The 26,528-nt window shown below is 40.3% G+C and overlaps 2 protein-coding genes across 4 annotated transcripts; one reads left to right on the plus strand and one right to left on the minus strand.

The window, feature by feature from the left end:
- Nucleotides 1-1,921: 1,921 nt before the first annotated feature.
- On the minus strand, nt 1,922-19,695 carry LOC141299895 (fish-egg lectin-like). 3 transcript variants are annotated; one of them, XM_073830258.1, is made up of 6 exons: nt 18,896-19,695; nt 3,419-3,505; nt 3,086-3,313; nt 2,705-2,916; nt 2,410-2,537; nt 1,922-2,305 (listed from the first exon to the last, which is right to left on the minus strand). In XM_073830258.1, exons 1-6 carry the CDS (start codon nt 19,119-19,121, stop codon nt 2,161-2,163), a joined length of 1,026 nt encoding a protein of 341 aa, XP_073686359.1. In that variant the 5' UTR covers nt 19,122-19,695; the 3' UTR covers nt 1,922-2,160. The 3 variants fall into 3 exon arrangements, with proteins under 3 accessions (XP_073686359.1, XP_073686361.1, XP_073686360.1); XM_073830260.1 differs by lacking the exon at nt 18,896-19,695 and adding an exon at nt 18,700-18,878; XM_073830259.1 differs by lacking the exon at nt 18,896-19,695 and adding an exon at nt 13,925-14,097.
- A 1,876-nt stretch (nt 19,696-21,571) lies between these two features.
- LOC141299024 (SCAN domain-containing protein 3-like) lies at nt 21,572-23,065 on the plus strand. Its single transcript, XM_073829303.1, has one exon. It carries the CDS (start codon nt 21,572-21,574, stop codon nt 23,063-23,065), a length of 1,494 nt encoding a protein of 497 aa, XP_073685404.1.
- The last annotated feature ends 3,463 nt before the right edge of the window (nt 23,066-26,528 follow it).

The following is a 26,528-nucleotide window of genomic DNA, read 5'->3' on the forward strand; positions in this document are numbered from 1 at the left end:
TTTTTTCCCCACGGAATTGGTCTACTTTTAAACTGTTGCCATGGGTTGATTTCCACCAGTGGTTTAAAGGTTTGAAATATTGCAGAAATTAAATTTTAATAAAATGCCTGTATTTAAAAATGTTGCGGTGCTGGATGTTAGGTTTTGTGATGGCTACGGGTAGGAAGCCTTTGAGCTGTGCATATGATCAATGTGCACAACTGTAAAATGTGTATTTTAGATATGGAAATGACATAAGTTTTGATATTTGGGATATGGTCAGTGCACTATTTTGGGTTGTTCTTGGCTGGCCATTGGGCTAGTTATGTCATATAGACTTGGTAACTCTGTTGTCAGATGCTTTCAGTTTAGAATTGTAGCTTACATTTTCCAACTGCAGTAAATTATTTTTATTTCTATAAAAATGCAAAATGACAGTGAAGGTGCTGCAGCGGTGGTCAAGTAATGTAATCAGCATAGAACCAAACACAGTGTAACACCAACTACACTAAATGGAAAAAATGTGCACTTCTATAATGCACTTAAATAATACTTGCTCTATTTTCAAACACTAATTTTATACTTAATATACTAAAAATTATCTAGTACTTAAGATAATTTTAGGAACATCTATAGTGTACAAAATTTTGCTATTTTGAGACACTAATGTGCTTTTTGAACTAAAATGTGCTTTTATCTCTCTATTAAAATAATGTATGTAGTTATATATTATGACTTGTAGTACACCTACCCCCCCCAAAAAATCATACCCCCGGCCCACCTTGAATATCCCTCGGCCCACCCTGCAGGAAAGACTGTTTAAAAGGAAGAACTCCAGTTACCAATGTAACCTTGATTCCCTGAGATAAGAGAACAAGCATTGTGTAGCCTGCCGTGTTATAAGACTGTCACTATCAGTCAAAAGATTTTGACGAAATGACACTCATATAGCAGTCAGCTACACTTCTTTTGGCAGGCTGGAGCATTATTTGTTCATGCAGCTACACAGACATGAACAAACCAGGCTTCAGTATTCAGAGTAAACAGGAGTTTCCCTGTAGCAGACAATGCAGATTTCATTCCCTTATCTTAGGAAACCGAGGTCAAGTTTCTCACACCCTTGTGATTTCTCAGAAGTATTTGCAGGGGCCCATTTAAAAAAAAAAATCAGCAATAAGTTCTTTCAAATGCTGTTGGTTATTCTTGTGTTGTGTATGTATCGTTGTTTAGGCTCTGCTCTTTAGTTCTTGTAAAGTTCTGAAGGATCTGAGGATTCTCAATAGAAATTTGTGTGAGTGTGAGTGTGTGCAACCTCAAGGGTAAAAACATTGGTCTTCTGTCTGTCTTGTACTTAATTTTATAAACTTTTTTATTGCACACCTTTTTCATATTTTTGTATGTATATACAGGATATACTCAGTTAAATTTCATATGATTTACTCTTTTCCTGTAAGTTGAAGATAAGAGAATGTCCCCATTTCAAGGACTTTAATGTAACAGGATGATGTTGTGAAGCAGGAATTTTCCATGGCTTGTACTTTGTGATATTTTTTTAGTTGTTTTATTTCAGATTAAATCTGACAAAGATGCACACCATTTTTACTATAATTTGATGTTTCCTGCTCTTCACTTGATTATTTTTACCTCTTGGGTTAATAGAAAAGTTAGTTCATAACTAGTATGTCAGACAAAATGCAGTGTTAACTGATTTTGGATATCAATGTATATTTTTGACAGGATCTGCTAAAGAAACTGGAGCCAACATTTCTAATGTGTCAGCAGGATCTAACACAGCATTATGTATTAACATCTCTAAAAATGCAGCCTTTATACTAGATTAATAAATAGACAAACATGTATTCTTCTTGGTCTTCTTGTAACATAAAATTCCAATCAGACAGAAATAAAACATAAACAATTTGAATAATTGTCAGATATTTTTAATAGTGTAAATCTGAATGGTTGTCTCACTTCATAATGCTTTCATAATGCTTTATTGGTTCAACAGCAAGAAAATAAGAAGAAAAGAAAGTATAATCAAGATTTTAGATTTCTGTTAATAATGACTGATTTCTTTGATTATAAATTATACTGTAATGATACTATAAATTCGATGATAATTACTTTGAAAGATTTCTTTTAATGATTGAGCTCCCCTGTAGCTCCTGCTACAGTGACAGATTATAAAGTACATTTACGGATGGAGCCATCAACACACACGACCCACAGCACTCCCAGGTCGAAGCTCACATGCTTGTGGCCATTGGGACAGGCAACCATTGCAATCCAGTCTGTCCCAGAGGGGTTGGAGCGGGTGACACCAATTCTGCAATAGACAATGATGAGGGTTTCTTGAATGCAGTGTTTGGTTTAATCATTAATTATTAATTTTGTTCATAAATCTTGTAATATTATGATGGTTTGGCTCACCTTTGGAATAAGCTCGCTTGATAGTTGACACCAAAGACACTGCCATCAGTTCCTACTTCAATCATGGACAGAAGTCCTCCAATATTTTGCCAGTTGCCAGACCCAGAACAGCCATTATTAGACACGTCCTGGACAAGACCAAAAAAGAGACCTCAGGAAATTCTGTTTGCTGCTTTCATTGTGTTTATTTCTTAATATTTGTCATAAAATCAAACACTTGCATGAGATCTTCTTTACTGTTAAACATGGTGTGTTTACTGTTCTCCAGCTCTTGTATTTAAGATTGTGACATTACCTTCATGATGTAGATATTGTCATTGCTGTTCACTCCCCAACAGCTGTACGGTCCACAGCTGTAGTACTTCAGCTTTCCATTAATTGGAACCCAAGGAGAAGTGCTGGATGGCCATTTGTTGTTAGCATCCATATTTAAACAGAATATGTCATCATTCATATTGACACCTGCAATGATCTGATCACCTCCAGCATCCACCTGTTTGAGAAGCCCTAAAAATAAGATCAACAGGTTGGAGGAAATATTAGTTAAATAGGGACCGTAAACAATAAGATGATTTCTTTGGGATTGTTGCTCAATTATTTTAATAATAAAACATACAAATTCATGACTGGGTAAACTTGTGTTATTGATGTCAATTTGCTCTTTGTAACTCTTCACCTGGAAATTGAATGGAGGAACCACTCTGAAGCTTGAAGATGTTGTTTGCTGAATTCACCCCCAACCAACCAGCAGGACCAACACTGAAGTGTTTTAGAGACATATTGATTTTCATGAAGACATTATCAATCAGGACAAACGGTTCATTAAGATTGTTTACTCCAACCACGGATCCTGATCCAGCGTCTATCTGCTTCAGGTTACCGCTCATCACGGTACAGACTAAAGCTGTGAAAACATATAATAATTTAAATAATCAGTGACTTCAATTGCAGAGACTTTTAAATATTAATTAAGCATTCTCCTTTAAAAACAAAACAAAACATTGTTTACCCAGAGTGTGAAGGAACTGGCAGCTGAAGAGTAGCAGGATGCTCTGGTAAACCTTCATTGCTCCACAATACGGTTTGTTGTTTGGACCTGTTCAGAACCAGAATTCATTTATATGAGTGTATTTTAAAAAAGAAAGATCAATATAACAGTGACAAATGAAGACAACCTTCTCGTGTTAGATCAGGGTTCAGCAGTCAGTGTGGATTCTCCTCCTTTGAGATACAGGTAGAAACTTGCATTTAGTGTGTGTAAATGCTATTGAGGGAGAGCTTATATAGCCGAAATATGTTTCCTGATTAGACTGGGGGGAAATTTACTAGGCCTATGGAATGAGGATAGGGAATCCAGGGATAATTGTTTTTCTCGATCTCTGGTAAAACTTAACAATGAACTATTTCTCTGTTGACCTTCGATGCCTCTAAAAATCATCCAACAAGTTGAGTGTTCTAGCTGTTGTGATGTAGAGATTTTTTTTAAAAGAAAAGCAGTGAAGTCAGAAAAACATCAGTTAATCTATTTCGAAAGATCCAGTGGATCTTGGAGAAGCACAGATTTTATATAAAATAGAGGGATGGGGGTCCAGGTAGTTTTTTATGATGACATATCTGATTAAACTCACGTAGTAGTATTCATGTGACTGAAGTCAGTTTTTTATGCTATATTATATAATTACACCAGGTCACCAACTAAGGACAGCCGTAATCTACAGTAAATGAACACATTATTCTTAACTGTGATAGTGTGTTAAGAAGCTTTAATGTTCTGCTCTTAACACTACACCAGTAACATGTATGCAGCCAGTATTCAGAATATGCCGACTGGCCATCGGGAGAACTGGAAGAATTCCTGGTTGCCTGGCAGCCAATTGGCCCGTTGTCCTACAATGTTATTTATTTATATATTTAATTATTTATATATGGTGCTGGTCATAAAACTAGAATATCTTCAAAAAAGTTAATTTATTTCACTAATTCCATTCAAGAAGTGAAACTTGTATAATGTATACATTCATTCCACACAGACTGATATATTTCAAGTGTTTATTTCCTTTAATTTTGATGATTATAACTGACAACTAATGAAAACCCCAATTCAGTAGGCTATCTCAGAAAATTTTAATATTGCTTAAGACCAATACAAACTAAGGATTTTTAGAAATCTTGGCCAACTGAAAAGTATGAACATGTTTTTTTTTTTTTTTTTGTTAAAATAACTTTTATTCTTAGGTTTTTTTCTTGGCAGTTTTGTACATTAGGGTTGTATGTAGTTTTGCCTTCGTCGAAAATTATGACTAAATATCGTCGTCAATGAACCTTTATCACGTGATGAAAATGAGATGACAGGAAATGTAAATGCTGGTCATGTGACGATGACTATAATTAAATGTATAATGCAATATCTTTGACGAATGAAAACGAGACTAAATGTAGTTTACAAAGTAAAATCTATGCTAAAATGTCTCTTTATTTTCGTTAACGAAAACTAGACGAAAGAAATGTTATAAATGTTAGATTGACTGATAGCCAGCTAGTAGTAATGGGAAAATGAAGCTTTCGAAGGCTTTCCCCTGAACTGTATCGTAAAATGGTACATTACTCGAAGCTTTTCAACACGTTGCGCACTGATGATATCTTGTGGTCAAAGGTGGAAAAAGTTGCTTTTGCGTCTCAGATGTCCAAGCGATTTTTGGACAGTTTCATAAAATAAATCAAAATAAATTTATTTTTCATAAAAAAATAAAAATGTAATTTTACCTACACAAGGTATAAATTAATTAGTCTGTAAACCACAGCTGCCAGTTTTTTACCGTAAACTTTACGTTTTTTTTTTTACAGTGTACCGTAACAGAATACTCTGCCCCAAAAGTATCCAGCAAATGATCTTGATAATATTTTTAACACTCTGACATGAGCTCATTGAAATGTTCTTTTGGTTTTTAATAATAAGCTGTCCAGTAATTGGTTAAATATGACGTGGCTGCTGCTTACAAAAAGATTAAATATTTTTAATCTTTGGTGGTTCCTGACGCGAAGAGCCGCAAAAGCTTTAATAAATGAGTGTCTATACCTTGAGTAGAAGATTTAATGCAGGTGTGGTTTGGCGTTTTTTATGTCAAATGGGTCAGGTCAGGTATGGAACTATAGTGCTGCTAGGATATGGGGTCAGGTGTTCTGTCAATAGAATAGAAGAATAGAAAGCCTTTATTGTCATTATACATAGTACAATGAGATTTAGAGCAACTCCTTAAAAGTGCACACAGCGAAGAACTACAACTACAACAGACATCCACAGACGTACAAAAAAACAGATTAGACATACCGTGGTCCAAAATGGCGAGCAGCATACAGTATGGTAGAGGTAGTCTAAATAGTGCAAAAATGGAGGAATAATGTAAGTGCAATATGATAGTAATATAACAGTTTTCAGTGCAAATCTGAGTTCAATATGGAAACAGCTTTGGGGAAGAAACTGTCCCTGAGTCTATTAGTTCTGGCATGTATAGACCTGTAACGCCTGCCAGAAGGCAGCAAGTTGAAGAGGTGAAAACCGGGGTGGGTATTGTCCTTTAAAATGTTCTTAGCCCTGCTGAGACAGCGGGCGTTATAAATGGAGGTAATAGAGGGCAGAGGGCAGCCGATGATTTTTTGTGCAGTATTGGTCACCCTCTGCAGTCTTTTCCTATCAGCTTCTGTGCAGCTAGAGTACCACACTGACACAGCGTAGGTCAGCAAGCTCTCGATGGTGGCACGATAGAAATTCACCAGCAGACTTGTGTGTAGTTGTTGCTTCCTGAGCACCCTCAGGAAGTATAACCGCTGCTGGGACTTTTTAACTAGAGCTGAGGTGTTAACTGACCAGCAGAGGTCTGCAGAGATGTGGACCCCGAGAAATTTGAAGGACTCCACTCGCTCCACAAGTTCGCCGTTGATGTACAGGGGGGCAGGGGCGGCTCTGATCCTCCGGAAGTCCAGAATGATTTCTTTGGTCTTGGTGATATTCAGTGCCAGGCAGTTAGATGCACACCACTCACCAAGTTTCAGGACCTCATTTCTGTAGGCCGTCTCGTCCCCCCCTGTTATCAGCCCCACCACCGTTGTGTCATCAGCAAATTTGACAATGATGTTCTCTGGGTGGGCGGAACTGCAGTCAGATGTGTAAAGTGAGTAGAGAAGTGGGCTTAGCACACAGCCCTGGGGGGAGCCAGTGCTGAGAGTGCGGACAGTTGAAAGATGGCGACCCAGTTTCACCTGTTGTGGTCGATTGACTAGAAAGTCTTTAATCTATGAGCAGGTGGATAGTGAAAGTCCCAGGTTGGTTAGCTTGGCGATTAAAATGTCCGGAATTATTGTATTGAAAGCTGAGCTATAGTCAATGAATAGCATCCTGACGTAACTCCCCTTTTTCTCCAGATGGCTCAGTGCAGAGTGGAGGGTGATGGCTATTGCGTCTTCAGTGGATCTATTTGACCGGTATGCAAATTGATATGGGTCTATGGTGGAGGGGAGACAGGCTTTGATGTGTCTCAGGACCAGTTTTTCAAAGCACTTGGTGATGACTGGGGTGAGTGCTACGACTGGGGTGAGTGCTTCGACTGGGGTGAGTGCTACGACCGCAGGTGAGGGTTTATTAAACAGGGCCTGTGCAGGACTCAAGTATTTGACAGTCTTCACCAGGGTTGTAAGAGAAATTGTCACGGATTGGCCAGACTCTTCCACCACTCACACCCAGCGATCCCTCTCACCTGAGTACTGATCAGCCACACCTGCACTCAATCATCAGTGCACACACAAAAGCACACGCCGCACTCCACTCATTGTCTGGGCTCGTTAATCCGTAGCGGACTTACTGTGTGTCTTTCACGAGCTCACGGCTATCTACTTACCTGCGATTACTTACCATTATCTCTGTTGTATTCCAGTCTGTCCAGTCTCCGTCATCAGTCCAGTCAGCGGTGTGTGTGCGGTCAGTCTCGATCCATCCAGTCAGTGGTATGTGTGCAATCAGCTCCTGGATCCTGAATACAATCCCCATTGTGACTACTCAGGTGCAGAGGAAGACTCTAATTAAGCGATCGAGGTGTTCTGTTGTTGGATGTAATAATGAACATAGCAGTAGTCATTTACTCCCAACATCTGAGCCACTGAAGAGGCAGAGGACAAAGTTACTTTTGTTTTTAAAAGGAAAGCGGGGCGAGCAGAGCTTATTTGCACTTACAGGGCCCATTCGATAAAATGAGCTGATAGTTTGCAGAGCTGATATTGACAAGGTAAAAGGGTGTTTTTTTAAACTACTACTGAGAATTTTTAACCAAAGTTTTAACCATCCGATGACCCCTTTAAAATATATTTTAAAGAAGAGTTACTTTTTTCAAAATAAATAATGGCAGTTATTTTTTATTTTCCCATTCATTGACTGACAGCTCTCCGGTCCTCATGTTGAGAGAAATAAGGAATAAGTGCAGAGGTGTTGTGTTCGCTGTGTAAACATGATGCTTATTGTAGTTCTAGACTAAATGTGAACTTGCATTTGTAACGTGGGGTCTGGGATTTGGTTTTTGTTTTGGGTTCTCATGTTTGTTTTCATGGCTTTTATTTTGAAGTTTTGCCATGTTTCTTGTTCAGTCTTGCTTCCCTTGCCCTCATGTATTCCTGCCATTGGTCCCTTAGTTCTATGTGTCAGTGTTCTTGTTGGTTGTCTTAGTCATGTGCCCTGTTTTCATCAGGTGCGTTCGACTTCATTCGGAGCTGCACAGACCGATCGGTGGCTGACTTGAAGTAGTGTATGCCGGTTAGAAATTTTGTCCAACTTGAACCGGTGTTATGAGAAATCTAGTCTCAGCCTCAGACGTCACGCCCACGGAACGTTGGTTAAACATCTGATGCATATGGTACGCTTAACTGGAAACACTTCAGGAATGTCGAAGTCGTCATCTGATTAGTTGATTTTGACCGGATTTCCGGAAGACGCGAGTGTCGCGTTTATTTTCGGTCCGCCGGGAAACAAAGCGCAGACTGATTTGCTCGGCGTTTTGCTAAAATGTGCTTATGCAGACGCCATTGTTGTTATACACATATGCGACGTTCGCAAACAAATTACTGACTTACTGCTTGTTCTCCCTCTTCTTTTGTATCTTTCAATGCTGGTTATTTCCATGCACAGAAATGTGATGCTGAACGAAACGAACTGTGATTGGTTGTTTGACATCTCGATCAAACTGTCTTATGGGCGGGACTTGGCCAATGAAAGCTGCCATGAGTTCCAGACCTTCAGCCGTCAGTCTGAAGGTCTGGCTACGCGAGACTATGAGAAATCCAGTCACCACCCGGAATCGGGTCTCCATTAGGACCCAGAGTGATCTTATTGGTTCAACTGACTTCTAATGGGTATTATTTTTAGCGCCTGATTACAATTCCTGCAAAATCACGTTATATTTTATATAGTAAAAAATGCGTTATAATGAATAGAATATACATTTAACATAAATACAATGGATATATTATAAATTAATTAGCATTTAATCATCTTTCATATTGTCTCCTAACTGAAAGAATATATACAGAAGCAATGCTGAGGCAAGATATTACAGCAAATGAAAATTAAAAAAACACTTAAAAATTGATTTACTCATTCAATATTTATCAAATTTAATTAAATGTAAAAATGAACTTCAATGCTCCAATTCAATCATACTAATAAGAAAATTTAAGTTTAAATTTCAGAAAATTGCATTTAGCCTCTTTAAGGAGCGAAAAAATGTCAAGTCACAATACATTGTCATAGATAGCATATCACATCTACTTTTGAAACAAGATTTTGGGAAAAGGGCAGAAAAAAACTTATTCCCACATTGTCACAATAAAAAGCTGATAAAAACTGTCACAAGGAGTCAGATTGAGACGTTCAGATCCATTTGCAGCATTTATTTAACAGACGTGGTCAAACAGACAGGGTCAAAATATCGGCAAACAGTAACCTCAAAGACAATCCAGAGAGTAATCCGTAACACAGGCGGGGGGTCGAAATCCAGAAGGGCAGTCCAAAGTGACAAAGAAAACAAATAAGACAAACAAAACAAACCAGGAATAAACTAAGGAAACAACAAGGCCAGGGAGCATGGAAACATGGAAAACGCTTAGAATAACAACCATAGGGAATGATAAGACCTCGCAAGGAAGTGTGTGTGTCTGTGGCTTAAATGCATGTGGGTAAATGTGAAACAGGTGTGTGCAGCAATCAGTTCAGTGGGAAACAAGGAGCAGCTGTGTGCAGTGATTGGTGCAGTGGCTTATGGGGATTGCAGTCCAGAATGTGTGTGCAAGAGTTCATGAAGAGAAGACAGACCAGATACATGACAGAGCCCCTCCCCAAGGAGCGGCTTCCAGACGCTCTAACCACATAATACAACCTGGAGGGTGGTGGAGCGGAGGCGGAACAGGGGGAGGGATGGAGGGCCAGGTCCATGTAGGGGTACTGGAACCCCGAACTGAGGCGGAGCCGACGGAGGGAGAAGCCATGATGGAGGAAGGGTTGGCTCCTGCATGGGGCCGACCGACGGAGGTGGAGCCGGTGGAGCCCGAGGCAGAACCGGAGAGTCGATGGTCCTGGGCGACACAGAGGATCCGGAGGGCCAAGGCGGAACCCAAGGCTCTGGCGACCCCGGCGGAGATGGAGGTCCGGAGGTACGCAGCGGAGCCGGAGTGACAGAGGATCGAGGCTGTGCCCACGGGAGGGAGGAGGTCCACAGAGCCGGCAGGACGGAGTGACGAGGCGCAGCCGGAGGAGTAGAGTCCAGAGGCGAAGGCGGGGCGACGACTGACTGGGGCGGAGCCGGAGAGACGACGGAGCCCGGAGGAGCTAGTGGGCCGACGGCCGACAACGGAGACGAGGGAGCACAGAGCCGGGGTGGAGCCGCAGGGTCGGAGGGCCGAGGTGGAGTCCAGGACTCTGAGACTGGAGGTGATGGTGAGGGATCCCTCAGTCTGGACACCGATGGAGACTGGCAGTCCCACGGCAAGTCCTCTGCACCGAAGGTGGGATGTGGGTGAGCAGAGGGACTGTCAGGAGATAGAGGTGGCGGGACTGGAGCAGCAGGGAGGGTGGGTGGGAACAGTCCATGCATGAGCTCCGTGACCAGAACCGGGCAGACAGGAATCTCAGGACGACTGGATGGAACCAGCGGAGTTTCTGGAAGGCTGGGCGGAACCAGCGGAGGCTCTGGAAGGCAGGGCTGAACCAGCGGAGTCTCTGGAAGACTGGGCGGAGCCAGCGGTGTTTCTGGAAGGCTGGGCGGAACCAGCGGAGTCTCTGGAAGGCTGGGCGGAACCAGCGGAGTCTCTGGAAGGCTGGGCGGAACCAGCGGAGTCTCTGGAAGGCTGGGCGGAACCAGCGGAGTCTCTGGAAGGCTGGGCGGAACCAGCGGAGTCTCTGGAAGGCTGGGCTGAACCAGCGGAGTCTCTGGAAGGCTGGGCTGAACCAGCGGAGTCTCTGGAAGGCTGGGCGGAACCAGGGGAGTCTCTGGAAGGCTGGGCGGAACCAGCGGAGTCTCTGGAAGGCTGGGCTGAACCAGCGGAGTCTCTGGAAGGCTGGGCGGAACCAGCGGAGGCTCTGGAAGGCTGGGCGGAACCAGGGGAGTCTCTGGAAGGCTGGGCGGAACCAGCGGAGTCTCTGGAAGGCTGGGCGGAACCAGCGGAGGCTCTGGAAGGCTGGGCGGAACCAGCGGAGTCTCTGGAAGGCTGGGCTGAACCAGCGGAGTCTCTGGAAGGCTGGGCTGAACCAGCGGAGGCTCTGGAAGGCTGGGCGGAACCAGCGGAGGCTCTGGAAGGCTGGGTGGAACCAGCGGAGGCTCTGGAAGGCTGGACGGAACCAGCGGAGGCTCTGGAAGGCTGGGCTGAACCGGCAGAGGCTCTGGAAGGCTGGGCTGAACCGGCGGAGGCTCTGGAAGGCTGTCTTGAGGAGCGGGCTCTGGACGGCGCTCTTGAGGAGCGGGCTCTGGACGGCTGGACGACCCCAGCGGAGATTCAGGAGGGCTGGGCGTCTCCAGCGGAGACACTGAAGGAGCTAGCTCTGGGCGAGCGGTCACTGGAGGGCGCTCTGGCGGCGCAGTCACTGGAGGGCGCTCTGGCGGCGCAGTCACTGGAGGCTCTGGAAGGGCGGCCATCTTGCGAACAGTCTCTGGAAGGGCGGCCGTTTTGTGAACAGGCTCTAGAGTGGTGCTATGTTCCTCCTTAGCGACATCCACAGTGAATGCAGAGCCGCTCAAAATTAGTGCATAGTCCATAAAGTCCTTTAAACTACAATTGAACTTTCCTTTAGGGAACCATGATTTAATAGGCTCATTAAGTCCAACACGAAAAAAATCCTTTAAAGCAACTTCTTCAAATGGTACATAATAGGATAACTCACAAAACTGCCGTACATAGTCCTCAATCGATAGATCTCTCTGACGTAGACACAATAACTGGTTAACCGGATCCATGGTAATCTGGTTGACTCACAACTGCTGGATCCTGATGTGGCGAAGTCTTCTGTCACAAGGAGTCAGACTGAGACGTTCAGATCCATTTGCAGCATTTATTTAACAGACGTGGTCAAACAGACAGGGTCAAAATATCGGCAAACAGTAACCTCAAAGACAATCCAGAGAGTAATCCGTAACACAGGCGGGGGGTCGAAATCCAGAAGGGCAGTCCAAAGTGACAAAGAAAACAAATAAGACAAACAAAACAAACCAGGAATAAACTAAGGAAACAACAAGGCCAGGGAGCATGGAAACATGGAAAACGCTTAGAATAACAACCATAGGGAATGATAAGACCTCGCAAGGAAGTGTGTGTGTCTGTGGCTTAAATGCATGTGGGTAAATGTGAAACAGGTGTGTGCAGCAATCAGTTCAGTGGGAAACAAGGAGCAGCTGTGTGCAGTGGCTTATGGGGATTGCAGTCCAGAATGTGTGTGCAAGAGTTCATGAAGAGAAGACAGACCAGATACATGACAAAAACGTAGGCTACTGTGTTATATGCATTTCATACTAATATGATTCATAAGATGTGTGTGGTCTTTTAATATTACTGATACAGTAATACACATTAAGCATATCGATTTGTTGAATTTACTGCATTGATCGCTATAAGATTTATATCACAATAACGATAAATAGCCTATCGATACACTAGTACACACTGTTAAAAAAAAACTTAATTTTACAGAAAATAACTGTAACTTTTTTACAGTAGTTTTCTGTTATTTCAAGTTACATTCAAAACTTAGTAAGATTACTAACAATATCTGTAAATTAACAACTTTACTGTTATTTTAGGTCCTTTTTCATTAAAGACAAATTACAATATTTTTTCTTTTTTATACAGAAAAAATACTGTATTATTTTTACAGTATTTTTTGTGTTATTTTAAATTATGTTAAAAACTTTGTAAAATTACAAACAATATCTGTAAATTAACTACTTAACTTTTATTTTAAGTATTATTCCATTAATGACAAATTACAGGAATTCTCATTTTTTTATACAAAAAAATATTGTATTTTTTTACAGTATTTTTTCTGTTTTCTTAAATTACTTACACATTGATGTAAAATTACAAAAACAATCTGTAATTAAATGCAGCTCATTAAGGTTTATGTCCATACTAACAATTTAATGTTCTTTTTGTAATTTGAAAGTAAATCTTATTAGTTTTATATTTAGGTGTATTTTACATTAAAACTCTGTAATTTTAAATAAAACAGAAGAATAAATATAAAATCAGTCTTAAAATCCACAAATCCTGTAACCATGCAATAAAAATGTATTGAATTTAAAAAATATATATTTTTATAAAGAACAAATTAACCAATAAAGAGTTAGTGTATAATTTATTTGCAGAAGTCAAGTCAAAAAGCAATACCACAGTAGTCCAAATGACAATACGTTGCAGTCGCAGTCCTCTCTGGTGGAATATACAGTAGGATAATAATGTAGTGTGAGGAGCAGGGCATCATTTAAAATGTTAAACGCTCAAAACACTAGTATCCCGAATTCACTAATCACTATCGCTCAGTTGACGCGCTTTTCCTGTTTAAAACACGCATTACCAGCGGAAACACGGCAAGTCGCAATCTATGACGGTACCGGCGACAGCCAATGAGCGTTTGATTATCGCTGCCGTTAATTATTCTGGCCAATGACTAGTAGAGAGCCGTTTCCCGGTCAAATTTGAATATGCTGATCATCGGCTTCTTGTTAGTGATGGGAAGTTCGGATCATTTTACAGACTCGGATCTTTGAGTCTCGTTCAGCAAAATGAACGAATCTTTTTTCGAGTCATTTCGTTCATTCCGTTCATTTTACCAAAATATAATAAAAAAGCTACGTGTTACTTCCATAACACATGTACTGCTTATACAAACGTTGATCACACTACAAACAAGACAAAACTATAATGCTATTAGAAACATAAGAGACTAATTCATTTTTTACCTGGGTCTTCAGTCTATGATTAACTCCCTCACCTCTATCTGTCCGGGTTTGAGTCGTTCGTTCATAATGTGACAGCCCCATACGCTTAACCTATGCTGCTGGAGCCGGAAACAGAATGGATTCGTTCATCTTCTTCTTCTTCTTCTATTGACTTTTTATGGCGGTTGGCAAACAAACGATAGGTGCATTCCCGCCACCTACTGGGCTGGAGTGTGGACCCTTGATATCAGGAAGAATCTATATTATATATTCATAACAAAAAAAAAATAAATAAATAAATAAAAAAATAAAAAAAAAAAATAAAATAAAAAAAAAAAAAATTATATATATATACACACATACATATATACACATATATACATATATACATATATATATACATATACATACACATACATACATACATACATACACACATACACAATTATATAAACCAAAATTATATCTTTCTAAATCCTGTGGAACAATTCAGTTTTTTTTAAGTATCTCATCAATGCTTCATATATTCTTTTATGATTACCTCCATTATTTAGCAGAGTTTTAAGTGAAAAATTACCTATGTCCATTTCTCTTAGTTCTTTTATCAAACATGCCCTTTCGTTTTCATACTCAACACAATTCATCAGAACATGCTCTACAGTTTCATCTTCTCCACACTTACTGCAATTGGATTCGTTCATCTCTCGAGTCTTTCGGGTTTGAGTCGTTCGTTCATCACGTGACAGCCCCATACGCTTAACCTATGCTGCTGGAGCCGGAAACAGAATGGATTCGTTCATCTCTCGAGTCTTTCGGGTTTGAGTCGTTCGTTCATCACGTGACAGCCCCATACGCTTAACCTATGCTGCTGGAGCCGGAAACAGAATTGATTAGTTCATCTCTCGAGTCTTTCGGGTTTGAGTCGTTCGTTCATAGTTGCGCAATTGCGCATGCGCGACTGAACGAATCACTCCCGAGACGACTCGTTCTTCCCGAGTCACATTAAAGATTCGTTCAAAATGAACGAATCGTTCAAGAACGACCCATCACTACTTCTTGTACAGTCTACTTTAGTTCGGTCGCTCCTCTAGCAACGGCTTTAACATGGTTTAATTTACGTCTGACTGTTTAATTCATATTTTAAAGCGAGTTTCGGTTGTGGAATGAAGATTGAGAACAAACAAACGCGAATATGGACTTTTTCCAGCAGCTAAAGATCATGCAAACTGCAAAAGGTAAGTACCCTTTACTATTATATAAAGTTCTATAGACTGTAACGCTAGTTATATTAAGATACAGTGTACTGAATTGATGTTACTAATCGCGATTACATATCTTAGTATCCTATCAGTGTGTGTTACTGTGTTTTGTTCGTATGAGCTAATACTGTTAGCTGCGGCTAGGCGGTAACCTTATATTTATGTCTTGCTGAATATATGAAGTGAAAGAAATCTGCAGCTCACTTGAATAGTCAAATACAGGCAGTTTACTTAAGATTTAATTGACCCGAATACAGTCACTAATGTTTTGAGTCCAGATTAACAAACCAGGTTAGGTGTCAGTTAACGTACTGGATCTGTGCATTTTGTTCTTAAAGTTACAGCAATATAATTAAGCCTAACATTACCAGCAGTCGTTCTTAATTATAATCAAACACTAAAGAGAAAATCATTCAATGTACTTAACTTGCCTTTGTATTAGTCCTATTGTTTGTAATGTTAATTTGCTACTTTGGTTGTATGTTGAATGAAATGCAATATAATAAATAACTATACTGTAATAGGCTATATTACTAATGTGAAATAATATGGTCATATCGTGCACCCATGCTAGTTTTAAGATCAAGCTCACAAAATGTGACAACTTCAAAATGAGTAATCTGAGAACACTGTTTTGTGAACTCATCTGACAGAGAGAAGACCTGAAAGCATGATCATTGGACTCCATGGAGAAGAATACTAGATGTAAACCAGGATTTTGGATCAGCTGTGCAGATTTGTATGGAGCTGGTGAGTACATTTTTGCAAGCCAAAGTCTGTCAGTAAGTAGATAATGTCTTATCAAACAAATAAATTTTAATGTAATTGATTGCTTGTGTGTGTGTTTCCCCCTTATGATCCTGAAGTTTTGGGAATGAAAATCTTCTACATGATCTTCAGAGGAAGTAAGTATTCATTTCTAACATTAAGATTTTACATCATGTCATTCTTAACATTAAGACACACTAACATTAATTTATTTTTAAAGGAATGTTCATAGTATTTTTCTTCTGTTTTTTTTTATTTAATTTTTTTTATCTTTTTTCAATTTGTTTTGTTTTGTTTTTTACCCCAAGCTGATTCAGCTGATTCCTGGCCATTTGGAGGAGGACTGCTCTTCATCTGGTGTGTCTGTCACTTCTGGTGCAGAGTCATGGACCTTTTGTTGTATGTTTTGGTTTTACTTATTATCACACTACATTAATTATCAGAGCTACAGTGGTGCCAAAAAATAATAGAACACTAGTATTTTAACTAACTAATTAGTGCCTTAACTAATGGTTTAAACTTAACTATTTCTATCATTTGCTATAGTGTGTCAGTATGAAATATCAGTTTACATTTCCAAGCGTTCATTTTGCCATTAATTATAATAATCAGTGACACAATAAGTATGAAAACAGACAGTGCTTCACACAGAGGTCTAATCTCATCATCTAAATCCAGAAGAACTATGGCAACATCTCCAAGATGTTTAAAGAAACCTACCAGCAAAGCAGTACTGTTAAAAGTTTTAAGCACTTGGGTAAAATTCTGTAAAATGAGAATGTTGATAAAAATATCATAAATGTCAATTTTATGTTTTCATTATCGATTAACTTCTTTTGACCATCATCTTGTGTTTAAAGCAGCTTTTGCACTAGGGGCACTTGCGGATAGTTTTTCAGGTTTGCAGGTGGGTCTCTTGAAGCATCTTGGAGACGTTGCCACAGTTCTTCTAGATTTAATCTGTCTCAGTTTGTTCTGTTTCTTCATGTCATTCTGTGCAGAATGGATGATGATAAAATCAGATCTCTGTTTGGAGCACTGGCTGTTGTCAAACTAAAATCTTACTGGATTATTACAATTAATGGCAAAATTAATGTTTAGAAATATAAAATAAAATTACCCAGTGAAACACTACAGCAAAAGATAGACATAACTGAATTTAAATCATTTTTAGCTGGTAAAAATACTAGTGTTCTAATAATTTTGGACACCACTGTATATGGAGCCCAAGGATTAAGATAAAATGATGTGGATGAGATAGAAAAGCATTTTTAGTTCAGTTTCTCCTTGGAGCTCTGAATAACTGGTTATGAAAAATTCAATCTAAATTTAGATCTGAAACTAATAAAATTGTTAATCTTGACAATTTTGTAGATGTATTGGTTTTGTATTTATTCAGTTTTAAAGGACTAGTTTAATTCTGATAAAAATATTTTCTGCTGATAATTTACTCACCCCTGTGTCATTCAAGATGCTCGTGTCTGTCTCTTTCTGTTGAAAAGGTTTTTGAGGAAAACATTCCAGGATTTTTCTCCATATTTCGATGGGATCCAACGGGTTAAAGGTCCAAAATTAATTAATTAATTAAAAATTTATTGTCAATTCAGCTTCAAAGGGGTATAAGGAATAAGGGTCACTGGAAACTTGTAAAGCCCTTTGAAAGCTGTATTGAAATTTTGAAACCTTTATCCTTGACCTTAATCCCACTGAAGTCCACTATATGGAGAAAAATCCTGAAATCTTTTCCTTTAAAAACTTAAATTTCTTTTCGACTTCAAGAAAGAAAGATATGAACATCTTGGATTACATGGGGGTGAGTGAATTATCAGGAAATATTTTCTAATAGTTTTAAGTTAAACGTTTTGATAACTGTCCCATGTTCTTTTAATGTAATTGTGCTGTATTTCTTAAAAAAAATTGCTGAAATGTAAAATGTTAATTTTATATGGCATTTGCACAGACTTTGTATTGCAGACTGTTTTTTGTCTTTTAAATAAAACTGTTAATTTTCCACCTTGAGCATGCTTTGACACTTTATTGAAGGTTTTTTATTGTAATGATTTGTAAAATAACAGTGTTTCTCTGTAGAACATTAAGTGCTTTCATTGTAATAATCTAGGTAAAATTTGTCAAATAAGGGTTTTACACTGTAAAAAAATGGTCAAACGACTGGCAGCTACGGCTGCCAAACAAAAACCGTAAAATTAAAGTAAAATATCCTAATTGAAACAAGGAAAAATCATTAAAATAAGGGTTTTACACTGTAAAAAAGTCCTGTAAAAAAAAAAAACGGTCAAATGACTGGCAGCTATGGCTGCCAAACAAAAACCGTAAAATTAAAGTAAATTATCGTAATTGAAACAAGGAAAAATCTGTAAAATAATGTTTTTTTTCTGTAAAACCTTTAATGAAATTTTCTGTAAAATTATTGTTTTTGCACTTTATTTCAATTAAGATATTTCACTGTAATATTACGGTTTTTGTTTGGCAGCCGTAGCTGCCAGTCATTTGACCGTTTTTTTTACGAGATTTTTTTTTTACAGCGAAAGGTGACTCTCGTTGCGTCGTCATTTTTGATGACTGCTTATGGGGGAAACTCCTGTTAACTCCGATACTGAAGCCTGATTTGTTAACGTTTGTGAAGTTGCACAAACCAATGGGGCTTTAGCCCGCCAAGAGGGGCAGAGTTGACTGCTATATAAGTCAGCGAAAAGCAACATTTCATCAGAATTTTGTCCTTCAGCGATTAGACATCTCTTCGCTGACTCTGCTACAAGAAGCCGAAGCAAGAAGAAGCTTACATGCATGCTGAGCGCTCTGCAATCCCGCCGTGGAACTCACCACCTGCAGTGGACTCCGCCTCCCCTGCGGCTATCCGGCCAGGAAAAAGAGCTATTTGAGCATATTTCCAAGCACGTTGTTTCAAATGTCGCTTTGTGAGTGTGGTTCATGCAAAGAGCCTTTGCATGAAACAGATGGTCACAGCAAGTGCGTCACCTGTCTGGGGAATTCCCACGCAGAGGCTGAGCTCGTTGAGGCTCTTGTTCTCATTGTGAGGACATGAACCTCTACCGTCTTCGCTCGCTAATCTCCTTTTTTCAAAAGGGCGGTCCCCCTCGCCATGTTCTCCCGCCTCTCTCTCCATGGAGGAAGAAGCAGCGGAACAGCGGGTCTTCTCATCACAGCGCAAGTGATGTTGTGTCGGCGCAACGCCTGCACCCATCTCTCTCTTCTCTGCGCCCCCTCCCGCCGGTGTGTTTCACACAGGATGATCAACGCCCCTCTCTGGATGCGAGCAGCTTGATTTCCTTAGGCGTTTCCAACTAGGAAGTGGTAGTTGAGGACTCCATGTCCTTGACGGCCTCTGATGTGGATGAGTGGGCGTGTTCCAGCGAAGCGCCTGAAACCTCGCCAAGCACTGACATGGAGCTGATTCGCGTGCTGATGCGTGCTGAGGAGGAGCTCTGCCTGGATTGGTCGGCACCTGAAGAGCCCGCCCCCGGCCTCCTTGACAAGTGGTTCCTGAAGGGAAAACATCAGCCTCCTTCTCGTCAGCGGCCAGCTCCATTCATGCCTGCTGTCCATGAAGAGCTCACTAAAGCTTGGCAGGTGCCGTATTCCTTATTCGATATCCAATATCTCCATAAGGTCTGTTCTGCCCCGCTGTGGACGGTTTCACGGAGGCACAGAAAACGTTGCAAGCGTTGCGTCACTTCCTGCCTAAACGCCCCAGTGCGTCAGCAACTGTTTCAAAGACAGCGTCCACCCCGCACCCTGCAAAGCCAGTGCAGGCTCAGCTCTCGCAAAAGCCGGAGCCTTGCTGAACGGCAAGGAAATATCCTTTTCTGAAGCGCCAAGGTGGAGTGGCGGAGGTTTTCTAACCAGGCGCGTCCTGCCTGTGTTAGTGGACCCACTTACTATAAAGAGCAATTTTCCTCTCCCTACACTCACACATGTCAGTGCGTCCCCGTCGAGCGATGTACTGACATTACCAAAAACACTCAGGAATGCCAGCGCTCCCTCTACAGCAGTGATTCTCAACCGGTGGGCCGCGGCCCTTCTAGTGGGCCTTGGAGCGCCATCTGGTGGGCCGCGTAGGCAGTGGTAGACTACCCCCAAATAAATTTTAATTATTTTTTTTAATTGATAAATTGTGTTGTTTTCTAATTATCTAATTGTTCTTATGAATTTATGTGATAAAACACTCAAGTCAAGCAAAGAAGCATTATCTAAAAGGTAATTTATTTTTAAATATCGCAACACCAATCACGTCACGATGTCAGATTGAACGGTTGTTTGATCAGATGCAGCAACATTACGTTAATGGATCGTTTTCTGAAAAGAAAAGCGGACGTAGGAGACAGACCTGTCCAAGCAAAAGCTTCTAAGTGTGTGGTGAGAAAATACGACGATGAATACATTCAATTTGGATTTATAAGAGCAGGTCCTGAGGCTAAGCCAAAGGCGCAGTGTGTTGAATGTGGAGACATTTTGTCAAATGAGGCACTAAAACCATCAAAGCTGCAAAGACATTTGAACTCAAAGCACCCGGGCTGTAGCCTGGCAAGCCAGACCCACATAAATGTAGGGTCTGGGCACTCTCCATAGACAGGGCTCAACCGGAGGGGTGGGATAAACGGTTGTCTTTCAAACTCCTCTCCACGCAATAGGATAGCGCTACAACCAATCAGAGACTTAGTCTGTCAGGTGACGTAGTCAGAGCGACGAAGATTTTTAACAAAAATCAGTGCACTGTGCAGTCTGTCAGCTAAATAATAGACATAGATGGCCACTAAACCTTTAAAAGTAAACAAAAACATGCACAGACAAATCCAAATTACACCCTGCGGCTCGTGACGATACACTGATGTCCTAAGACACGAAACGATCGGTTTTTGCAAGAAAATGAACAGTATTTATATAATTTTCTTTTTACCTTTGATACAAACCCACGTCCATCTGTCATGAGCACGAGTTTAGCATATCTATGATTCGACTCGTCACATGTGAACGCGCTTTGATGTAGTATACGCAAACACCGAAAGGGGAAATATGTAAAAAAAAGTCCAGGATGAGTTTGCGCAAGCAAACGTAATCTTTTTCAGCTTTAAATGGGTTTGAACAACCAGGACAAGCGCAAGTAATTACCATTTTGAATAGCAGCTATATCCACAATCTCTTGTTCTGTGTAAACAATGAGTGTCGTATACACGCCACAGATCGCTTCCGGTGTTTGCGTATTCTACACCACAGCGCGTTCAGATGTAACGAGCTCCTGCTCAGGACACATGGACGTGGCTGTGTATCAAAAGTAAAAAAATATATAAATACTGTTCAGTTTTCCACGCTTAATTCACGGAACCAGGAATTCATGTCTGACTGAACTTATGGTCGCAGTTCAGTCGTCATCATGTTAAGCCCGCCCACCGACTCGTGATTGGCCCGGTACATCTTGGATTTTTCGGAAATTTAAGTGAATTGAGAGTAACTAGACTGACCTTAGAAGCAAATGTAATTTGCTGCCGCTAGGGGCGCGTCTAGATTCTAGGCTACCCGGGCTGTGTTGGGAAGCCAAAAGAATATTTTCTAAGGAAAAAAGATGGACTTCAGGCCCAACAAAAAATCATAACATCGTTATCAACACAATCAAAAGCCACCTTGAAAGCTAGCTATATGGTTGCCGCTCGTGTTGCTCGTAGTAAGAAAGCCTTTACTATCGCTGAGGAACTTATTTTGCCAAGTGCTGTGGATATGTGTCGAGAGCTATTGGGTGACGCAGCTGCAGCCAAAATTCAGTCAGTACCGCTTTCCGACGACACTGTGGCTAGACGAATTGTTGATATGAGCGATGACATTGAATGCCAACTCATGGAACGAATAAAGGCAAGCCCTTATTTTGCCATACAGCTGGACGAGTCTACGGACATAAGCAACGCCGCGTTACTGTTAGTTTTTGTCCGATACTGCATGGACGGTAATCTTTGTGAAGATCTACTATTTTGCAAAGAACTTCCAACGAGAACAGCGGCAGATAATGTCATGCACTGCCTTGATGAGTACTTCACAGAAAAAGGTCTTGATTGGAAATACTGCACAGGTATTTGTACAGACGGCGCGGCTGCTATGACGGGAAAACATCGCGGTGTTGTTAAACAAATCCAAGAGCGAGCGCCAGAAGCAAAGTGGACGCACTGTTTCTTGCACAGGGAAAGTCTTGCAACAAAGCAGATGTCACCAGAACTGCATGAGGTCATGAACATTGCTGTGAAAACTGTTAACTATATAAAGAAAAATGCACTCAACTCACGGTGTTTTGCAGCTCTGTGTGAACGACTTGATGCTGATCATTTGCAGCTCTTGTACCACAGTGAAATAAGGTGGCTCTCGAGAGGATGTGTGCTTAATCGTCTGTTTGAACTGAGAAAAGAAGTGCACACATTTCTGGAAGAGCAACGTTCCCCTCTTGCTGAGCATTACACTGATGATCAATTTTGTGCAAAACTGGCCTACTTATCGGATATATTTGATCAGTTAAATCAGCTGAATGTGTCAATGCAAGGCAGAAACAGCACAGTGTTCTTGGTTTCAGACAAAATTGAGGGATTCAAGAAAAAACTCACTCTTTGGAATAGAAGAGTCAAGGAGGGACGATTTGACATGTTTCCACATCTAAATGAAACTTTGGAAGCCTCTTCTCATGTGAACATTTTAAGTGTTATAACCCAGCACTTGTCTCAGCTGTCTCAAAAGTTTGCTGACTACTTCCCAGAGGATCCACGACATGGAAACCTTTGGATTTTGGACCCATTCTCTGTGGATCCTGCTTCAGAAGACATGGCTCTGTCCACTGTGTTGGAAAATGAACTGATGGAACTATCAGCTGACAGTAGCCTAAAACTTCAACACACACAAGTTGACCTTGCTTCATTTTGGTTACTGGCTGCAAGTGAATATTCCTCTCTGTCAAAGCGGGCAATCAAATTTCTATTGCCTTTCACCACCACATACTTATGTGAGTCAGGGTTCTCCACTGTGACCGTCACAAAATCAAAAGCAAGGAACAAACTGAAAGCTACTTTGGATGCTACTCTCCGCATCAGTCTCTCACCCATTTCACCAAGACTTGATCTTATTATCTCCAAGAAGCAAGCACAAGTGTCTCACTAAGGGTATGCAGAATATGCATTTTGTAGCAAGGTGCATCTCAATATATATAGTTTGTCTCATGTGAACTACTCCAAAACCTGTTCATGTAAATATGTTAATGTGTTGGGATTTATGAATGGCCCTAGAGTGGTTGTTGATAAAAACTGTGTAATTGACATGTGACAAACCTGTTGGACTTCCTCATTTTTGGATGTGTGGGAAGGGGGGATACAAGTAACATGTCCAGTTTTTCTCCAGTTAAATTGGGAAAAAAATTAATATAAATACATTTACATTTACGTAATGCTTCAAGTTTTTTAAATATGTAAGATTGTTTTAAACAGTAATGTTTATATTGCTAATTGTATTTGATAAATTACACTTACAGTATCTAACTTGGAGTGAATGAACTTTGTTGAAAATTTCTGTTAATGAATAGAGAGAATGTTCCTCTCTTGTGTGTCTGAGCTGTTTTTACAGGTATGTTAGCCTGGATGTGGGGATATATTATTAATACATTTGTTAAAAGAGTGTTCCCCTTGTGTGTCTGACCCAGCCTTTGGTTCAGACATGCCCTGTTATTGTTCCAGGAATAAATGGTTACTGAGTAAACCTGCTAAGCCTTTTTTATACAAGGACAGTTTTCATCTATATAGCTGACTTGATCTAGTCTTCTGCAGTGGCAAAACAGATTAACAGTAGAGTATATCATTGTACTTTTTTAATTTTATGTTAATCTTTGTTAATACTATCATATCTGGAAAGGTGGTCCTCGAAATGTTTTTAAACAGTCATTGGTGGGCCATGAGTTGCAAAAGGTTGAGAACCCCTGCTCTACAGGTAGCGAGCTAGCATCAATCAAATTAGAACTTGTCGCTAGGCTGTTGGCATTCCTGGCATGTCAGATTGGGTTCTAAAGACTGTGGAACAAGGCTACTCTCTTCAGTTCGCTTACAGGCCACCTGTATTCAAGGATGTCTTTCAGACTTTGGTACTGGACAACAAATCTCATGTTCTTCGGGCCGAAGTGCAGACATTGCTTGCAAAGAGTGCTGTGGAAACGGTCCCCATAGCAAACAGAGTCAGGCTTTTATAGCTGGTATTTCCTTGTCCCAAGCAAAGACGGTGGACTCAGACCAATTCTTGATCTCAGGCATCTGAATTGAGCCCTCATGCCACGTCCGTTCAGAATGTTAACTTTAAAACAGATCCTCTCGCAAATTTGATTCGAGGACTGGTTTCTGTCTGTGGATCTAAAGGCCGCCTACTATAACACCCAAATTGCACCCCTGTAGCCCCTTGGACATCTCCTCGCCTGTATATGTCAGGCGTCCAGTTGGGAATGACCTCCAGGAGGAAGGTGGTTACGATGGACACTTCCAGCTGGGGCTCCTGGTCGATCCACGAGCAACGCATGCACATCAACTGTCTCGAAATAATGGTAGTATGTCTAGCCTTAGAAACCTTCCTCCCAGCCCTACACATCATTAGGGGTGGGAATCTTCAGGCACCTCACGATCGGATCCGATTCCAAAACGATTCCTGATCTACATTTTTTCCCCAATTAATTCTTCTGCTGTGCAAATACAACTTTACAATTTTAAAAACATGTAAAATTGCAGTTTATATGCTTTTTGTTCATAGTTGGAATCTCTGTAAAAGTAGGTGTGTCAATCTTCACTGGTTTCAAGATTCAATTTAATTACTGTTTTCATTAACAACTAAAGATCACAATGCTCACATTCTCAGTTTTCAATATTACTGCACACATGGCTACATTGTCATATACGTTTTATATAAAATTTATTTTGTGCCATTTTTTTTAATTATATAAGCAAGGTACTTTTAAAACAATTACTTATTTAAAATAAGTGTTCTTCAGGTATTCGAAAGTTTACAGACAATAGTTTTTCTTTTTTCCTCAGCATTACTTCCGTTTTATTACTACTGATGAGATCATAGACAGGCAGCTTTACCAGGCTGCATTCAAACTAATGCACAGCAGTGGCGAGTGGTGACTTTTTTCAGAGACGAAATCATATTTTAATATTTCCTCTTTTTCCTGTTTGTTATTATTTAAAAAAAATTATATACATTTTACATAGGCTATTTTTTTTCCAGTGGACTTTCAAATTTTGAATTGTTGAGAAATTATGAAAATAAACATATTATATATAATATACAAATATACAGTACATTTCTGGCAATCAGGATCTGGCAGCAACAGCGCGTTTTTCCGCTTGGGCGGGCGCATCGCGGACAGCTTACCCCGCAATGAAATCACGCACATGCCAGCAAAACAGAGAATGCTCATCAATTCTGGGAAGTCGAGAAATATAGTCGATATATCAGATGTTTTGTCCTGCTCTGAAAACATAACTGACTAGTACAGTTTCGTTTAAAACTATTCCAATTAAAACTATTTAAAACATTTTTTTTTTTGTCATCCTAGAACTGGTAAAAAATATAGCATCAAATCTGTGATTACTTGTGTTTCCACTCATGTTGTGTACTTGATCCGCTGTCCTTGTGGTATAGGCTATGTGGGAAAAACGTCACGTCAATTGAAACCAAGGAATAGTGAACATAAGAGTTCGATCAGAAAAGATATGAATTATCCAGTTGCGGTACACTTTTTAAATTTGAATCACGATGTTACCTCTTTACGTTTCTGTGGGATTGAGAAAGTAACTTTGCCACCTAGAGGTGGAGACATTGAATTACTTCTACAGAAACTGCTCTGGATTTACACCCTTCAAACCTTATCACCTATGGGTATGAACGATGAAGCACCATTTAATGTAATGTTATAGTGATGTAATTGTTTTGAATGATGTGTCGTTTCTACTTTGTATTTACAATGAGTTTGAGTGGCTATGAAGCCTGACTCATTGTTGTAACAATTTGATGCTGTTTGATGACGACGTGTTGTTTATGTATTTTAGATGATCTTGTTAATCTACAGTGGGATCTTTATTGATTGTTGTAACCAGGGGCGCCGCTAAGGGGGGGAAAGTTAGGACAATTCTAAGGGCCCACACCCTTTAGGGGCCCCCAGAGATCTGCTTTGGTGTGGTAGGGGGGGCCCAACCTCATATTTTGTCATAGGGCCCAAAATTGCGAGCGGCGCCCCTGGTTGTAACTATCATAATTTGTAACTGTTTATGATGTGATGCTAATTTACTACTCCCAATGAGCTTAATTGTTTACAGATGGAGCTTTGTTAACTGGTCATGTGTTTTAAAAGAGATGAATTTGAACATTTGTATACTCCTGATGAAGGTCGTGTGACCGAAACGTTGTGTCAATAAATATTACTTCTTTGCAAGTTATAGTGTGCGGGAACTGCTTGTCTGTTTAAAGCTATTCCAAAATGCAAGTGCATTTAACCGCATCCACAATCGAGCTTTAGGACGAACAAACACAAAGCTCACGTGAAAGTCTGTCTGTCTGTCTGCTCAAGTGTCTCACTGTGCAAATTCTG

The sequence above is a fragment of the Garra rufa genome, chromosome 23 (genome assembly GCF_049309525.1).
Source record: "Garra rufa chromosome 23, GarRuf1.0, whole genome shotgun sequence".
In the NCBI taxonomy this organism is placed as follows: domain Eukaryota; kingdom Metazoa; phylum Chordata; class Actinopteri; order Cypriniformes; family Cyprinidae; genus Garra; species Garra rufa.

What these genes read in the sequence shown, in the direction of transcription:
- LOC141299895 (XM_073830258.1), bottom strand. Translation starts at nt 19,121, where the DNA reads ATGGGTGCAGGCGTTGCGCCGACACAACATCACTTGCGCTGTGATGAG. An exon ending in CGTGGGAATTCCCCAGACAG is followed by an intron (nt 3,506 to 18,895) that starts GTGACGCACTTG and finishes GGTTCTGAACAG; the next exon opens with GTCCAAACAACAAACCGTAT. An exon ending in TTCCTCCATTCAATTTCCAG is followed by an intron (nt 2,917 to 3,085) that starts GTGAAGAGTTAC and finishes TCTTATTTTTAG; the next exon opens with GGCTTCTCAAACAGGTGGAT.
- LOC141299024 (XM_073829303.1), top strand. Translation starts at nt 21,572, where the DNA reads ATGGTTGCCGCTCGTGTTGCTCGTAGTAAGAAAGCCTTTACTATCGCT.